This window comes from Protopterus annectens, chromosome 7.part0 (assembly GCF_019279795.1).
Source record: "Protopterus annectens isolate FY-2018-M chromosome 7.part0, PAN1.0, whole genome shotgun sequence".
In the NCBI taxonomy this organism is placed as follows: Eukaryota; Metazoa; Chordata; order Ceratodontiformes; family Protopteridae; genus Protopterus; species Protopterus annectens.
The window spans coordinates 726,032,225-726,051,878 of NC_056739.1; the positions used below are offsets into that span (position 1 = coordinate 726,032,225).

At 39.4% G+C, this 19,654-nt stretch overlaps 1 protein-coding gene across 2 annotated transcripts in view; it reads left to right on the top strand.

Moving 5' to 3' along the window:
- Positions 1–19,654, top strand: part of LOC122806652 (immunoglobulin superfamily DCC subclass member 4-like) — a 2,205,210-nt gene that overhangs the window by 1,169,237 nt on the left and 1,016,319 nt on the right. For both annotated transcript variants that reach the window (XM_044077249.1, XM_044077250.1), the window contains exon 4: positions 19,219–19,352. In XM_044077249.1, the coding sequence (XP_043933184.1) occupies positions 19,219–19,352 (134 nt within the window). The remainder of the gene's footprint in view (positions 1–19,218; positions 19,353–19,654) is intronic.

The following is a 19,654-nucleotide window of genomic DNA, read 5'->3' on the forward strand; positions in this document are numbered from 1 at the left end:
ATATATAATAGCTAGACCATAATATGTCTTTTCACTTGTAGCAGCGTCTAGTTTACTTGCCTTTTCAATTTGTTTCGATTTTTCAGGTTAGTGTACTAACCTCAGTCTTTTCTTGATGGACCAGCCCATATTTCCTAGTCCACCTGCGACTCTACAACCCTTCTAGACTTACTGTTTTACTTTACCTATGCTCTTTCAGGCTACTTTGCATTGTGGATTCTGCAATTGCTTGCATCTGTACCTTGACTACAGAGTTGTCAAGAGCTGCTCTTGCCTTGCAGCATAAATCAACAGGCTCATAAATTGTCATATCTTAGCTACCAGCTGAAGTCAAAATGTCTGACTCCACAAAAAAAGGAGCAACTTTCACAGGCATTAATATCCTAGATATGGGCAGAATTCAGGATCTCCGACTGGATAAAACAAGTTACAACTTAATTTTCTGCAGTTGTCAGTTACAAAAATTAAAATGACAGCCATTTACAAAAAAAAAATGTCTTCCATCTGTTCATCATATGCACACTTTTTTGTCCTCCTCTCCCATTGCTGTTCCTCTGTTGTGGAATCACAGAAATCCCCAAACCCTCAAAGAATAGTATATGTGCTTCCCCAATGGCCTAATGATATTTCTCACATTCATTGTGAGTACCACTAATCAAAGTTGCTTGATCAGTGTGTTTATCTTGTTTTCTAATGAATAATTATTTTTGAATTTGTTAGCAAAATGTAACTATCTAGAATGTTTTCCAGTGTATAGATTCCCCTTTGTTTTGTTTTTATTTACCAGGGATGCACTTTTTGCTTAACTTACTGATTTTAAATGAAGTAAAAAAAAACACCAAATGACTTTTCTCCTTTTGCCCCACTGTCCAGACACTTTGTTGCAGATTTACATATCACTTTAGCTTCCAGTATGTGCATCACTTGTGTGTATACTCATGCAAAAATCAAGAAATGTATTCCAAAATGTTTTTTCCTTAAAACAGGCTTAACTTATATAGTAATCATGTGCAAAATGAAAGAAATAATAGACAGAGTAACGGATTAAGTTTCAATACTGTGGTTTGCAGCCACATGCTTTCCCAAATCACTTCAATTATAATAAAAAGAAAATAAAAATTAATAAATTATTGCTGTGGACAGTGGTACTTTTACCATTGCCATGACTGATTTTAGACAGAAGCAAACCATGTAGCCACCCAGGTCATCATTGAGCCATGGGAACATTTCTGATGTTTGTTTATTTTCTATTAAAAATGCTACTTCTGTGGTACCCAGTGTCAAGGCAGCTATAGCGCCTTATGGACCACTTTGTTTCTGTGCTTTCTCCTCTGTTCTACCCAAAATTTAGATTAAGTGTCAAAGAGCCTCAAAGGCTTTCTTATTGGTTATTTAGCTCATGGGTGGGATGGCAAAGGGCAGAAAGCCAACAAATCAAAAAGTTAGAGTGAATGGAATGGCAATGGTGAAAGTAGAAACAGCACTATAAGTCTGTACCCACTGGCACTATGAAGGTCTGAAAGAAAATGCTGCAGCTGGAATGCAGCTGACTCTGGGTGGTCCCAATTTTAGCAGCTATTTTTTTTCATCTTAGCAATTAGTCAGATATTGTGGGCAATTTACAGCTTTGTATTACTAGTGTGAATTTGCATGAAGCAGGCTTGGATAATTTACTATGGCCGACTATTGTGTGACTATACAAAACAGAGTGGAAATACATTATTGTGGCCATTTTTTTATTTTATTCCAATCATATATCTGCAATATACACAGATGACAATGTAGATATAATTTCTGTGTAGAGGAGCTGTCTGTGGATGGAAATTACTAAACTTGCTGTTGTTTACTTAACTTAAACAGGCAAATGTCTAGATTAGTATTTGTGTAAAGTATTTTGAATACTTCGTTGTAACTGGCTACTCTGCATTTGTGTGAGACACAGTTGAAATAATAAATGACTGTATCCATTATTTTTTTTAATTTCAGTCAAACTTTTGAGGTGTACACAGTCAACAAAGTGAATATGATGGATGGGTATGAGAACTGTCAATGAAAATAAATACCTCTGTTGTCATTTGCTTAAGTTCAACAGCTATTATTCTGGCTGTGTATAAGTAATCAGTATTTCTATGAAGCAAGCTGGAATGCTTCACTGTAGATATTTTATTGCATGTTCATATGAAACAGAGTTGAAATAAATGAATGTAGCCATTATTTTGTTATATTTTATTAAAATCATACATTTGTGTTGTATAGTCAACAGGGTGCCTGTTATTGCTGGATAATCTTAATGAAAATGATTGAACCTGCTATTATTTACTTACATTAATCCAGTCATTCTGGCTTTGCAAGACTAAGGAGTGTTTGCATGATGCAAGTTGGAAGACTTTACTGTGACTACTGTTTACATGAAACCAATTTGAAATATATTGCTGTGTTCATCGTTGTTATTGCAACCAGTTATCTGAGGTGTACCAGCTTCAGAAGTGGCTGCAGCTGCTAGGTGGATGGATTGCGATAGCATGAAAGTGATTGACTCCACTATCATTTGTTGAAGTTAAGAAGTCATTAATCTGGCTTTGTGTGGCTTGTATGCATTCATATAAAGTATGTTTGATTATTTCACTATGGCTATTGTATGTTTGTATAAAACAAACTTAAAATGCATTACTGGTCATTAATTGTTTCTACCACAGTCCGATATCTACAATTTGCATAGTTAACAGATTGGTTATAATTGCTAGGTATGGGAGCTGTTACTGGATGGACATGACTTAATCATACTGTCATGCTCAAATTAAAAGTCAGTCTGTCTTTGCATTTCTAATGCACATTTGCATAAAGCAATTTGGAATATTTCATGTGCCTTTTTAATTAAACAGGTATACTAGGTGTGCATAGTCAATAAAGTGGCCGTAACTGATGGGTATGGAAGATGTCTGTGGATAAAAGTTACATACTCCTGATGTTGATAGATCACAAACAGTGATGTATTTGGCTTGGTAGAAGCAGTGTCGCATGGTGCTAGATATTTGCTGAAATCAGCATAAAATGATCACTGCTATGATTTCTGCATGTGCTTTTGTGTGTGTGTGTGTGTGTGTGTGTGTGTGTGTGTGTGTGTGTGTGTGTGTGTGTGTGTGACTGTGATTCTTGTTCACTTTTCCTCACAGTCAGACATCGACATTATAACCGATAAGTGGCTGTCTTTGGTGGTCTGAGCAGAATGCGTATTAATGCTACTGATCTTTGGTGCATTGGCACTGGAAGTAACATTGTCATTTCGTAACTCTTAGTTTGGTTTCTTTCATGGCTGTGATTTTTAATAAGTAGAATATGTTTGTTCTCCTAGTGTCTGTTTATGCTTATCCAGGTTGTCTGGTTTCTTTCAGTACCCTAAAGATACTTCACAGGCGAACAGACATTCCTGTAATTTTTTTATAGAGAAGTATAATGAGTGAGAGTATAAAAAAGCAAATCGGCCTTTTTATCTGTTCTCACACAATCTTGGGGACATATGTGTTGCTGTTGTGGCTAGCAATTAAGAAATAGAGTAATTATCTTTAAAAAAATAAGACATAAAGTGTATCACAGAACATCTTGACAGTCAGAACTTCTGGTCGTCTCTTGGTCCCCAGACACCTCTTACCCTGGTTGTATAAGGAGATTTTAACACAGACTTATTAAGTTGGCCCTATGCTCAACCTCTGCTCTAAGCCCTAACTGTTCTAAAAAAATAACTGGTTAGAGGTGTTCATTGAATGTTATTGTAACTTGTTTAGGGGCTGGCTGAGGACAGTTTGGTCATTATTTCTTTAACTTTCATTACAGTCAAACATCAGAGGTGTGCGCATAAGATCACTTCAGGTTTTCTAGGGCCAGTGTACTGTCCAGGGGCAATAAGATGTAATACTTTAGTGTGATCTTTATTTTTTTCAAATTCTTTACATTCACACATCAGACATATACATGAATGGCTATGTTTTTTTTTTTTTTTTGGAGTAAAGATAAAAAGGCATGCTAGGCATGACTACCATTTATTCTTTTACTTTTATCCCAGTCTAACATCAGGGAGGTAAGTGGAAGATGGTTGCCTTTTTGGATTTGGGGTGCAGAGCCATGCTGTTCATATATAACAGCAAAATGTGAAGCATATGACTGTGGCTAGTTGTTATTTCACTTTAATCCCAGTTTATCTTCAGAGTGATACACAGAAAGTGACTTTTTGGTGATGGGGAGATGTGCTATTTCCAGATATGATGTATGCATTCTTGGAAGCATCTGTCTTCTCAATTTATTGGTAACTATTGGCACCTACTATTTTGTCAGCTTTGAAAGGTAAGCCTTCAACACAACTTATTTCTCATTTGAAAGCAAATAATACAACTGAATTTATTTTTTTCTCTTGATTTTTCCAGGACATCATTAGATTAAAATGTTGGAGAGGAAAATGTCCAAAATGTACATCAAAGTATATAGAACACTCTGACCTCTGCAGTATCTCATGGTCCTAGACCTCTGACTTAAACCAGCTACAGCCTCTACAGCTATTACAGTGTAGTCTTGGTCAGTTATGGTATATGGAAAGGATTGCTAAAAAAAATGAAGTATAAGGGAAAGTGTGGAAAAAACAAGAGAAAGGTAATTTGTCTGGATGATTTGGGGATGTAATGATGGAGGAAATTGGGAGTCCTTTGCCTTATTTAATTCCAGGCCTGTCCTGACTACTGCCCATGAATGCCATGAATGTATGTTTTATAGCTTGCGAGTAAAAATACAAATATCTACAAGAGAAAGGCATCCATGTAGGTACCTATAATTTGTACTTGTGTTTTTTTTCCCTTCATGCAGCCTTGCATTTATAATAAATATAAATATAGCCTAAAGGAAGAAATGCAAATGCAAATACCTACAAGAGCAAAACTCCCCATGAAGAGAAAGTATCTGTTTCTGCTGCAGATAAGCAACGACTAGCTGCTGTTGCTGTCATTCATAGCCATAACCACCTATCCCAATCATAGTAATTATGATAAAATGAAAAAAAAATGAATGGGTCACTTATGTAGGCATTGTGTAGTGTTTACCACTGCCCACACAGACTGACTTATCTGGTCCCCAGTCATTAAATATAAACATACTATGTTGTTTGTCTCTCGGCTTTTCCCTGTAAGGGGTCACCACAGCAGAACTCTGGTCTGCTAATGATTGGCAGTAGATTTTTACGAAACGCTGAGGTGCCAGCTCAGTGTCCAACCTTCAAATAAGGCACTCCCATTTATGCCCGCATGTCTTTTGAATGCTACCCAACCACGGGGAGAACATGCAGACTCCACACAGAAGGCACTCCCTCCCAAGCCCAGCCAAGAATCGAACGGGAGAACCTCTTGCTGTGAGGTAACAATGCTACCGCCGTACCACCGCGGCATAGAGACCGAAATGTCTGTGAAGTTACAAGTAACGTATACTTACATTCCTTCCTTTACATATCTTTGCTTTAATACTAAGTGCCAAGATCATGTAAAGGAAGAAATGCACATGCAAATACATTCAAGAAAAAAAAACACCCATGAAGATAACAGTCTTTGGTCTTGTTGCCAGTTAAAAATGAGATTTCCTCATGCTATTGTCATTGACTGTCATCCCCATTTTGTCTTCTGTATTTTTATAAATCCGTAATTTGTTTGTTACCATGTAATCCCACTGAATGAAAGAACAACTGTATGGGTGACCATTATGTACAGATTATTCATATTGAAATCTTCTTCTTCTTTCGGCTTTTCCCCGGTTAGGGGTCGCCACAGCTGATCACCTGTCCGCTCATGATTGACAGTGGAGTTTTACGGTGTCGAGTTGCCAGCCCGGTGCCCAACCTTTCACAGAAGGCACACACACGCATGCACTCACACCTAGGGCCAATTTAGTGTCTCCATTCCACCTACAGCATGTCTTTGGGATGCTGGAGGAAACCGGAGCACCCGGAGGAAACCCACGCGACCACAGGGAGGACATGCAGACTCCGCACAGAAGGCACCCCAGCCGAGGATTGAACCGGAGAACCTCTTGCTGTGAGGCGGCAACGCTAACAAATACAAGGCATAAATGTGGAACCAGATTGATGAGCTCTGTTCACAGCTCATAGATGAGCTCTGTTCTCAGCTCATAGACACAACTGACTGACTATGATAAACATTTTTCAGGCATGATTAATCAGAAATGGTAGTGATGAGGAGCTCTTTAGGAGCCCGAACCATGCAGCAGAGGGCAGTATCAACATACCCACAGAGCGGGGCACTGTCATTGAAGAGCCCACTGCCATCAGCTTTGTAAGTGCCCTTAAAATTCCAGGTGTGTTAGAGTTTTCCCTCTGCTTACTATTTGCCAAGCTTGTCAGCTACACCTTCCTTTACTGGCTACCACTGTTCATTCCCAACGTAGCACATTTGGATTCAAAAGGAGCTGGAGATATATCTACGCTCTTTGATTTTGGAGGAATTTTAGGTGGGATAATTGCAGGTATAGTTTCTAACTGCACGGGAGGGAGAGCGACAACCTGCTGTGTGATGCTCATTGTAGCAGCTCCCATGTTGTTCCTGAATAACAATATCGGTCAGAATGGAAATGGAGCCACAATTGCTATGCTGATTGTGTGTGGAGGTCTGGTTAATGGTCCATATGCTCTCATCACTACAGCCATCTCAGCTGACCTGTTTCAGCTCCTGCTTCACATCTGTAATACATTTTGGATCGCACCTGGTTTCTATAACAAGCTTTCTGTACTTTTTAAGGGACCAAGATGGGGACCAGGAAAGCTAAGACTGGGTCTTCCAGAGGAAATTCCCAAGGTTTGCTGTACTTTGAAAGTAGAACCGGTATACCCGAAGAAGAAAAACAGTAATTCTTCAGATATGGGACTGATACACAATTATCAGTACAAGCAGAGGTCATTGTTACCTTTTCATGCAAATGTCCGAGGGCAGCGAGCAAGACATGGCGGTTACATTGGTGAAACTGGTGGACTTTCAAGAGAAAAAGAGCGACCTTTGGAACATTACAGTTTGCATGATAAGCGTAGCACTTCATACACACACCAATCTCATACACACCCCCACCCTCTCTCATACATACACCACACCTCACACATGTATACTACAATGCCTACCTTCCCACAACAAGCTCTACTACTATCTACCCTTTTAATATCCCTAACCTACATTACCCAACTTAGCCTCCACACTAATGCATACCTACCTCTAACCACACACACCACCACCTCACACCCCCCAGATATATCCCATTCATATTCACAGATCTCTCCAGAACTTTACTCCTCCAGCCCATCCAATCTTTTCAAACTCTCCTTACTCCCTACATCACCATCTCCTCACCCCACTCTATCTACTTTCTCTAAGACAACCCTCCCCCCCAAAAAACATACTTCCCTTTATCCTCTACTTTTCTTCAATCAGCTCCTCTCTCATATCTCACTCTCTCTGTCAGGTGACATCCACCCTAACCCAGGCCCAACCCCTACCTGTACCCACCCTAACCCAAGTTCTAATCAACACAAACACAAGACTATCTGTCTCATGACCCTAAATGCACAAAGCCTCCGTAATAAAATCCCCAACCTTCATGCCTGGCTCTCTTACAACCAGCCAGACATAACCGCTGTCTCTGAGACCTGGCTCAAACCCTCCATCAGAGATAATAAAATCCTTCCTCCAGGCTACCACATTATACGCAATGATAGAACTCATAGAAAAGGAGGTGGCGTAGCAATTATCTACTCCTCCATCTCACTTTTACTCCATTGACCAACCCCATCCCCACATTTGCCAATGCAGAAATGACTGTAGGCTTTCTAAAACTTAACAACTATAAATCCATCTGCATCTGCTCCATCTACATCCCATCTGGAGACAATACCAAAACTCTGGAGGACATCCTCTCTTGGTTTAACTCAAACATCAAATATGAAACCTACATTCTTGGTGATGTAAATATTAACTGGACCTCCTTCCTCATAGATACCCCATCTCACTCTATCAACGTCTACAACTTCACCCAACTAATAGACCTCCCTACTAGGCCAAACAAAGATGGTTCCTCAGGTACCATCTTAGATTGGATATTAACAACACATCCCAACCGTATCTCGAAAGCTGGTGTAATACCAGACCCCCTAGGCGACCACTTACCAGCCTTCACTGACCGCCTATCTTCACACATAGAAAAACAACACATTTTCAAACAATCCCGTAACCTATCTTCCTTCAACCCCGAAATCTTCTCTGAATGCCTCAAGGTTACTAATTGGTCCCCACTGAAAATCCTTCTACTAGATAATGCCGTCACATATTTTAACCAAACCTTCCTTACCTTACTTGATAAAGTAGCCCCTTTATAAACCAAACGTATCAAAACAAATTCCTGCCCCTGGCTATCCCAAGAAACTAAATTGATAATCACTCAGAGAAACAAAAAGTGGAAACTGTACCAAAAACAGAAAAACCCCACCACCCTCCAAGAATATAAACATCTTTGTAACCTGGCCAAAAAATCAATAACAAAAGATCGCAAAAACTACTACAGCAATCTACAATACAAACACTCAAACAACCCAAAGAAATTCTGGACATCCATCTCTTCAATACTCAACCCTGGTAATACTTCCAACCCCTGCCCCAATCCCAACCTCTCAAGTCTTGAAACGGCCACTAACTTCAACACATTTTTCATTGATTGCATAGCTAAATTATCCTCCACTTTCCCCAATCCATCCATCAATACTAACCCCTCACCCTGCACCCCAAACCCTCTCTCTCACCCCCCCCACCGCTATTCTCACTTAAACCTGTCTCCACCTATACTATAAAAAGACTACTACAAAAGCTAAAACCATGCCGCAGTGCCCCTGACAACCTTCCAGCAAATTTTCTTCAAATATCAGCCGAATCTGTAGCCTATCCCATATCCATCCTCATTAATAGATCCATTCAGGAATCCTATGTACCAACCATCTGGCGTTATGCATACATAATTCCTCTCCACAAAGGTGGTAAGAACACAGACACTACCGACTTCAGACTCATAGCTATACTCTCTCCTCTCTCTAAAATTCTAGAGAAAGCCATCCACTCCCAGCTCATGCCCTACTTAATCCAGCACAAACTCCTCTCTTCCACCCAGCACGGCTTCCGCCCAGGCCACAGCACCATGACAGCCCTCATTTCCTTCCTCAAAACAGTCAACCTAGCACGTGAGAGCGGCAAATACATATCTTCTCTTTTTCTTGACCTCACAAAGGCATTCAATACTATTTCCCATTCCCTCCTCCTGTCCCAGCTCTCACACTTGCATCTATCTCCTTCAACCCTAGACTGGTTTTCCAGCTACCTTTCCACGTGCCAGCAGGCTGTACAATGGAAAAAGTCAACCTCCCCTTTCTTACCTACACCCACAGGAGTTCCCCAAGGATCAGTACTTGGCCCTCTGCTCTTCAACTTATTCATTAACAACTTTCATCTCTCCATTCCTGAAGTCTCAGTCATCCAATACGCAGATGACTCCACTATCATCTGCTCAGCCTCCTGCCCCTCCAAACTTCTACTTAATGCCCAAACAGCCTTCTCCAAAATTGAATCATGGATGCAATTGCATCACTTGGCCCTAAATGCCAACAAAACAAAGCTAATGATATTTACTCCCACTAAAACTTCCCAGTTCCACAAAGTCCAATTTTCCATCAAAAGCCACAATAACACCCCTCTTGAAATCGTTCCTAGTACCAAACTACTTGGCATTACCATCGATGAAAACCTAAAATTCGACTCCCACATCCTCTCAGCAATCAAAAAAACCCACCAGAAAATCGGCCTCCTCTACAGACACAACTACTACCTTACTCCATCTTCCCGTCATACCCTTGCATCTACCTTCCTTCTCCCCTCTCTCTTGTATGGTGCTCCCCTATTCTCCAACCTACAACTCTGACTCCGTGCTAAACTTGAGGCCTGTTACAACAAAATCTGCAAATTTGCAACCAATTCTAAGAACTCTTCCCATCACTGTCACTCCCTACACACCCTAAACTGGCTAGAACTCCACAACCACCTAAAGTACCTACAACGTACAACAGCCCACAAACTCATCTTTAAACCAGCAGAATGCCCCTCTCTTGCTAAATCTCTAACACCCTACACACCTACCCGTACCCTGAGATCCACAGGCCAAAACCTCCTGCATGTACACAAACCCATTCACCCAACTGGTAAACTACTACTATCCCACACTATAGCCAAACTATGGAACAATCTCCCCACACCACTACGTAATATACCTAACCACAACAATTTCAAATCCATGCTTCTCTCCCATCTCTCCTCCAAATGGGAATGTCCTTCACATGCTCCCACCTAAAACTCCCACACTACTAACTCCACACCTAAATCATCATTTCTTTGCCTACTTTAACTTAATTCAGAGATCTTGCTCAGAACACCTTTTCATAAATCTTTTGCATGCATGCCTCTGGCCTACCTTACTCATATTCTCAAACTTTCATTGTTTGTTTTTCTTATCCATTGTACCCGTAATATTGTTTTCCTCTGTAATATTGTTAATTTGTCCCTATTCGTATGTATTTGTATGTCTGTTTGGGGCTTTTCCCCTTGGGTCTCCACTGAAAAAGGGTAATTCTTACCCAGCTGGACCAACCCGGTTAACAAATGCAAAATAAATAAGTAAATAATGATTACTGGAGTTGGATACTCTTGTAAATTATATTGCATCCTTATGGTTGTTGGCTTCATGTCATACTTTGCCATTGTGCATACAGATTATTGGGTTATTATTTGAGGTTTAGACTCATTGTTTCATAATTTCTGGCATGGCCCAGCTTACAGTTGTGTTATAATAATACAGACTGTCCATTTGTTGCAAAACCAGTAGAGCAGAAATGGTTATGCACTGATGTGTGACAAACGATTAAGTTACGAAGAAAAGGAAATTCATCAAATTAAATAGAAAATGTCTGGAATGGTTTACAGAATAGAGAAAAGAGAGAAAACACATTGACAGTGTCAAAAATAGTTCCTGTCAAAGCTGTAAGAGGGCATGCTTAAAATTCAGAACAGAAAATATTATTTTAATTAGCTGGTAATTATCTTAATAGCTGTACTTAACATAACTCACACAATAATTAGACACCATAACCTTTTGCTAACCAGGGCTTATAGTCACTACTGAAAAACTGTTAGCTCTTACTTGTATCCGAGTACTCAGTCTGAAGAAAAAAAATTTGTATTTGCACAAAGCCAGAAATAGGGCCAAAAACAAGTCATCCTTTATAAAATAGCCTTACTTCCTCTGAACTTTTTTTTGACATGACTTTCCGTGTAGAATAACAAACATTTCTCATTGCTGAGTGTGGATTTGACTTGCCTTTAATAATAGGTGGGTGTGTACACTTTTGGTCATCAGTATGAGAAAGTACTAGACAAAAACTGTATAAATAGAAACAGTAATACTACACTCTGTCTAAATTCAAAATAATTTGCTATGCTTTGAATGAGAGAGAGAGAGAGAGAGACTGTGTGTGTGTGTGTGTGTGTGTGTGTGTGTGTGTGTGTGTGTATGTGTGTGTGTATGTGTGTGTGTGTGTGTGTGTATGTGTGTGTGTGTGTGTGTGTGTGTGTGTGTGCGTGTGTTTCTCTATTTTCCTGTTTAGGTGGGGAAGTGTCAGTAGTCAGTTGTTATGATATAAAACAGAATGCTTTTCACCATTTGAAAGTGAAGGTGCGAATACTTGTGGTGGTGTGAAAAAGCTGTAAGTGCCATGTTTTCTTCACTACTGAAATTACTGAAAAAGAATTTACAATCACAGCTGCAAGTATTTATAAAAGCTGCAGTGCAATGTTTCTGCATTGTTTTATGATTATAAAATTTCAAAAACATTTATGTTGGTTTGGAAAACGAAGTCTCCTTTTGGGTAGGCAGAGTTGGTAAAATATAGTGATAGCTGTGAGATTCGAGTATTTTAAAGAAAATGACTAGATTATAAGTTTTGAATGGAATTATTAAAAATGCAGGAAGTTTTTGTGACACAGTTGCTGCCTTTAGCAATGGTCATTCCAAATGAGAAGAGAGTAGCTCAGTTATTCGCTTATCAAATGAAAGCATGTCTTTCTCTTGTCAGAGTCCATACCACGAAAATCCACTGTGATAAAGTCAAGCATGGTCATGCCTGATTTTGGTGTGATGTTTGGTATCCTACTGACTACTGTTCATTAACTGGGATGGTTGACATTGCATCACATTTGACAGCAGGGCTTCTCTTTCGTGGTAGTACTTAAAAGGGCACTGTCAAAGATGCAACTTCCAGAACACTTTCTTTTTTCCACCAATGCATACTTTTAGTAGTATAAAGTGCATCTGTGTTGTTACTCTTTCTGCTCCTTTGCCCTTAGTTTTTTTTTTTTTTTTTTTTGCAGTTTCGCTCTTTTTACTTCAGAAGTGTCCCGCTCTCAGTTTGGCTAGGATAGGACCACCCTCAGTGTGACATCGGCATACACACCCCTTCCCTACCCTGTAACTTTTACTTTCATGTAATGCAATAGAAAGAAATGTTGCTGATTGCCAGTGTTCTTTACGGTAAAGCATTGTGGCTCAAACCTAACAGATGTACTGTTGTGTGTGTGGTTTACACTGTAGCACCTATTTGCTGATATCAAAGATGGTTAGCTTTACTGGTACAAGTCTGCAGAGTTGATTGCATTAATTGTAGTCTGATAATAAATGGTTTAGTAGAACTGTTCAAGACATCACTGCAGTACAGAATGCACAAAAATGTGTTAGCACTATGAGAAGTTATGCATTAAAACCCTGTATGTTTCTGTTTATGAATTCTGATTTTAGTCACGTAGTAGTGCTTTGCATAACCATATATGATGCTGTTCCCAGACATCTTTCTGCTTACAGCTGTATGTAGGGTGAAACTAATGATCACAGTGTTTTGAAATCTTATTAATCTAGCAAGATGCCCACACTAGAGAAATCTAACTGACATGCTGTCGGTAACACGGGGCAAAGTATTTGTAACAGAGCTAAATAACCGGTCAAAATATGTTCATAAATTATCCTGAAGTACCTTTTTTTCTGTGTTTTGCTCCTCTACCCACTGCTGACCTCCATCAGCTGCTTCTCAACCTTAAGAGTGCCCAAAGTTAATATTTATGTCCACATACTTTTTTATTAGCCATATGTTTTGTCTTTTTGTTTGCGTATTTGAAAATTTGTCCTCCATTATGTAGCCCGTCATTATATAGTATTTGTTGTGCGATTAAGACAGTTACAGTGAGACACTTTCAGATGGCATAATGTCTTCAGAGGAGTGTTCCACATAAATGAGAATAATCGAATCATAAGCTCAACAGATATTTCAGAGGTTGCATTTTTTCTATCAGTTTCGCAGTGTACATCACTGTTATTAACTTTGAAGTAGAATTCCTCTTGCTGGGACATTAATTTTAAACCAGTAAATTGAAAAATATACTTGGTCATCCATGTGGATGTGGGTATCTCTAGTGGGGTTATGTTTTCATCAGTGTTTGTCTAGCTTTGCCCTTTTTTACTATCTCTGTAAAGTGGAATTTTGGGGTGCTTTTGACGCTTTCCCAGCCTTGGATACAAGATCCCCTGCCTAGAAGCCATTGTTCAGTCCAGTTGCTTGTCACATACTTCCAGGTAGCGGCTGTCAACTGGATTGCAGTAAGAGTATTAAGTTATTTATTTGTTTGTTTATTTATTTGTGATCCAAGTTACTGGGATAACAAGAACAGCTGAACTAGTCTGTTATTTTCCACAGAACTGCCTTGCAGTTAATAATGATAATTCTAACTTCTGTTATTAAAAATATCCTTTTAAATGGCTATATATATATCTTGTGTACAGAGTGAAGTAATGTGAAAAATCAGAATTCCTGTCTCCTTTTCTCATAAAATTTTCCATCATTTCATTTTTACCCTTCAACAGAGCTTATTATCTAAAATGACACTTCCACCCAAATGTCCATTTTTTTTAATCAGTTACTACCTTGCTTTCCCTTTAACCCTACCTCCCAGAGTACCACATGTGCAAATTTGATTTGCTTCTTTACATATTCATAGGTTGATAGGAAGTTAATGGCTAGGGCCCTTTCAAGTTTACCCAAGTTCTGCTCTTGTTTCCACAATCAACACCTATTGCCCCTGTCCAAGAGAGATGCAGGTGGAACCCCCTGGGTGAATGTATGGTTACCCATCCAATCGTCCAGATTGCGCTTGAAGAGGGCCAAAGAGGTGCTCTATTTGACACAAACTGGGAGTCTGTTCCACAGGTGCAGTACCCTCTGGGAGACCAACCTGTCTCTCCAGAAGGTTCTATTAATGTCACATACCAGGTTCAAGTCTTTAAAGTGAGTAACCCATGAGCCATTAGACTGATGGATATGCAGCATTTCCAGTAAAGCAGAGTCAGAGATTGCCTTATACGCAAGGCAGAGATCGGCTCAGAGTAGTCTGTATGAAATGGAGTAAAACGACAGTGATTTCAGCCAATCCATATAGGAAAGATGCTGAAAACCTTGAATTCTTGTTGTGAGGAACTTTTGTGGTTTCTCCATCTGCTGCAGGTCCCTGGAAAGGTACATATCAGAAGGGGAGTGGAGCTCAATTATTGGCCTGATGACAGAAGAGTACAGGGACATTATAACTTCTTTTTACTTGAGGCAATGCCCTTACTTATGAGCTGACCAATATAGAATGGCCTTCTTACCACTGCGGAGACATAGTAGTCAAAGGTAAGGTTGCTGTCAACCTGATTACCTGAATGAAAAAAGTAATACTATTTATTTTCAAGTATTTATAAGTAGTTGCAACTCAGATTTTTATAACATTTTAAAATAATTTAGTTAAGTAGATCACTAAGTCTAGATTTAAGAATTTATATATATATATATATATATATATATATATATATATATATATATATAAACTAAATGAGTATTTTTCATCCCATACAAGTTTAGTAAACCAGAACATCCAGCAAGTGTAAGTTATTTAAGTTTTGGTTTTCTGTTTTTTATGTATTCAGGGAAAAGCATATTTTGTTGTTATCCTGACTTTACTCATAGCTACTTGGTTAGACCGGTGCTGTTTATAATAATAATAACTAACAAATCCAGGATAGAAATTATGAAAGTTAGGGCATTTGGCTGTTATGAGCAAGTGGAAAATTTTGTTACAGATGTAAGTGTTCTGCACATTTAAAAACATTTTTTTTGGTCTGGTTCATGTGCTGTGATTGGGGTTGGCATGCCTCAGTCAGAGTTTATCTGCAGTCTGCAGAGACCAATGAGGTAGTGTGATTTGAATTTTATTTATGTAAACCTTTTTGTTAAACTAAAACCAGAGAGCTGAAACTCAAGTGCTCTGTGCAGGGAGGTATAAAGTGTAGCAGGTGTTTGCTACATTCCCTGGTGTAGTTTTACTTTTCAGAAATGATGGAATACATACGCCCTGGGCTGCCTAGCTGCAAACGGGCATAACTACACGGCCAGACTTCAGCAGCATTGAAAGAGTTTCCGCATTGCTAAATATTTGAGTAGGGCTGGATGGCACTAGTGCTGGCAGATGATAAGTCGTTAGGCTTTAGTTCTTTATTTGCAACATAACAAGACGTGAATTTACTGCATAATTACAATTATAATTGGAAATAGTTAACTACCAGGAAAGTGACTAGGCTAGCCATTGTACATGTATATTTTATTGTTTTTTTTTCTCTTTTTTTTCATTCCCACTGCTTGCTGACCATCAGGTCTCATTGCCCTCTGGTGGTGCATTTGATATCTAGAGGGTGAGAGTCACTTCTGAGCCATTTATTCCCTGTGTGGTGACAGCCTGTCAGCCACCAGGCCTTTCTGGCTTATGGCTTTAAGCTTAAACTTTTGGGGCAAACATTAGCACCTGTATTATCATGGAAGGCACTGCTATGCCTTCTCGAAGGAATGCATGGTTCCACACAAATACCACAACAGGCAGCTATCATGAGATTGGCTGGACCAGGCTAATGCCCTTTATCTATAGCTATAACCATTGCATGCAGACATTTGCTTTCTTGTGGGGATTGGCTGACTGAACCACCACCCAGTTCCATCCTACCACACCTAAGGTTTCCACCACCTGAGCAACTACTTTTGTTTGAGTATTATGGGGTGCATGCAGGGGTTACTCACTCTCTGTACCATAAAGTGTGAACATCGGTGTAAAAGAGTAATGCATGCCAAGAATTTCATAGTCTTGCTCTAACTCTGGAGGCATATGCTGCAACAGCATGGCATTATAAGCCATCCAAGTAGGTCAGATCTATACTGAGTGATGTCATATAGGATAGCTTTGGTTGAAAACACGGAAGTCCTAGGTCCATCCAAAATGAGTTATAAATGAAGCATGTTTGCAGTCCCCAGCAAAAACAAAGTATGTGGTATGCAGTACCACTTCTGATTTTAGTATGAATTGCTGTTTATTGAAGAAATGCTGCTGCTGCACCATCTATATTGTCATTAATTGTTCGGGTTTACTCATTGCAGTAAAAATAAATTTATTAATGTGGCCTGGATAGTGTCATATAGTCTAAATAGATTGCATTTCAGTAATATAGTTTTTCATTACCTTCCTTACAGCCTCCATCAGCCGTAAGGAGGGTGACATTTGTCAGGTCATACGGTTTGCATTATTTGCAGTAATTACCAGAAATGTCCGAACTTCAGCAAACATTACGTACTCATTGTTGCACATTATTGTACTACAGTCTTCTCTAGAAGATACAACTGTACAGGATGTCAGCATTTAGTTAACACTATAACTCTGTTTGACAATAAACTGCCCTACTAGTAGCCCTTACCTCAGCCAGAAGTTTTTCAGAATTACAAGCACTAATGGCATCCCCACCCTACACTATCTTCTACAAAGATAGGGTGACCCTGCACACCAATCCCTCCTTCATGCCCAAAGTGGTCAATGAGCTGTTACTCAATCAATCTATTCACTTACCCACCTTCTTTCCTTCACCAAAGAATGACAGTGAGAGAATATTTCAGACCCTTGATGTCCACAGGCAACTATGGTTCTATCTGGACAAAACCAAAATTATCAGAAAGTCCAATCAGCTTTTTGTGTCCTTCCTCCCCAGGGCCCTAGGCAAGGCGATGTCCAAACAAACTATTTCCTGCTGGATAAGGAAATCTATCACCTTCTGCTACTCCTACCATGGGAAACAATTACCTCGTGGGGTCAGAACACATTCTACAAGAGCTGTGGCTTCCTTTGGGGCCTTCCTCGAGGGACTAGACACAACTACCATGCTTAAGGCAGCCACATAGTCCTCTGTGCATACAGTCACCAAACATTACAAATTGGACCATATCTCCAGAGCCAGGGCAGGATTTGCAAGGGCAGTCCTGCAGGGATTTCTGGAAACTGTAACTTCTTCCACCACCCTTTCTCCTACTTGAGCTGTGGTACTCTCCCACAGTCCAAATACTGCAACATGGGAATAGAAGGACATAGAATAGTTGTGTAAAATCTTACCATAACCACAGATGTTCTTCTCTTCCATTTTGCAGTATTCCTTCCCTCCCACCTGTTCTCCTTCATAGCATTTAACCTTTCTAGAAGACATCATTTGGCACCACTTAGACTACTGTCTGACTGGGCAGTCAGTTCTGAGTTCGGTGTATGCAGACGTCACATTTAAGGTCCCTGGTTTATGGCCCTGCGTGTGCTGTCCCACGCACTAGCAGCAACCAGGCTTAAGCTTTTGCATAGGAGCCGATGTTTCGGTCACCTGAGGCAGAGGATCCCACAGTCTGAATACTGCAACATGGAAGAGAAGGACATCTATGATTATGGTAAGATTTTATACAACTACTCTTTGTTCCTGTGACCTCCCTCCTGATGGTCATGTTTCCTAGTAGGACTCAGGCCTGAGTCTTTGTTGGACTTTGGTGAGTCTGTCATTTTTTGGATCCTAGTTCAGATTTAAAGTCCATGTGAACTCTAGATTTTTTTTTGGTCGAAAATAAGAAGCTAGAAAGAAATGCCATGTCTGTAACCGTGCCACTCTGGACAGTTGTGTGCAAGTCTGAGAATGTTTACGGGTGAAATGTAATGAAAAGCTGCCCACATCATATTTTAACAACACCGTAGATGTAAGATCCTGCTGACCATAGCTCTCAACCTCTTACGGCAAGAAATTGGACAAAGACATAAACAGTGTGAAGGGGTGGGGGGTGCAAAGGCTGAAAGATGTGGGCAATTTTTAAATATTGTTTTATGAACTTAGAAAGTTGATAGATACCAGATTTTGCATTAATATGAATTTTTTGAAGGGTATGAAGTCTGAATCTAAAATGTCTGCTATTATTTTATGACTTCAATCCTCAACTATTTGTCAATGACTTTTCAGAAAAACAATTTTTTGAAAAATAGACCAAAAATATGAGGCAAAAATCTGGACAGTTGAGAGGTATGCTGCAGACAGAACTTGGTTATTTAATATACTGTTGTTATAAAAGTATCTCTGTACTGAATGAACATAAATACTCATAGCAGATAAGTATAGAGGTCATCTTCAAAACCATTCAGGAAGTTCTACATTTCCCCTAAATAGTGCTTAAATTTTATTCACATAATTTTATTTATAAATACATTTCCCTAATTTTTAAGACAATCACATGACATAGGAAAAGAAAGTATACTGAATTACCCTCTGACTGAAATTTTAGTTCACTTCATTCATAATTTGATTTTTCTTTGCTTATGGTAAAGCTGGTGTCAGTTTTGAGCTTTGAGGCCCGCATTTTGCCCCAGTAAACTTTTGTATCTAGTTCTTAATTACAATTTGAAAGTAATGTTAGTTCATCATTTTTAAACCTACACAATGTAACTAAGGCCTAATAATCAATTTCTGCAGACTCTCCAACTAAGAAACTGCTTTGTCATACACAGTAACTCCAGCCTAGCAGGTAGCAAACCGTATGTTACAACTTGTTGCAAAGGTGCACAGAGTTTAGCAGGATGTGGAAGTTTTAACAAATGTAATATACTGTGTATAAGAGAGCAAAATGCTGAGATCCTGGTGTTCTGCTTAATTCCTAAAATACATTTTTGTTCTTGTTTGTAGGTATATAATCCTCCCCAATGGTGTTCTTCAGATTATAGATGTGAAGGAAAGTGACGCAGGGACATACCATTGCATAGCAACAAACTCGGCCCGCAAACGGTACAGTCAGGATGCCCTCCTCACTGTCAGAAAAGGTAAGAGAAAGGAAAAGTCACTTAACATTTCGGCTGCCTGTCAGTGGTTATCTGCAGTCTGATACTATGTTAGTTTATGTAAATGAAAGCAGGGCTTCTGTATCACAGCTGTGAACTATCTAATGTCTGCAATCTGACACAGTCTCACTGTAGTCAAAAAAGCGTACATTCTGTGACGTGAGTACTTCAAGGAAACAATTGAAGGATACCATTGATAGCCCAGACACTGAAGTTAAATATAGGTCTTAGAAGTGTTAGCATGACATAGCAGGAAAAAATGAACAGGGGAGAACAAAACAGGC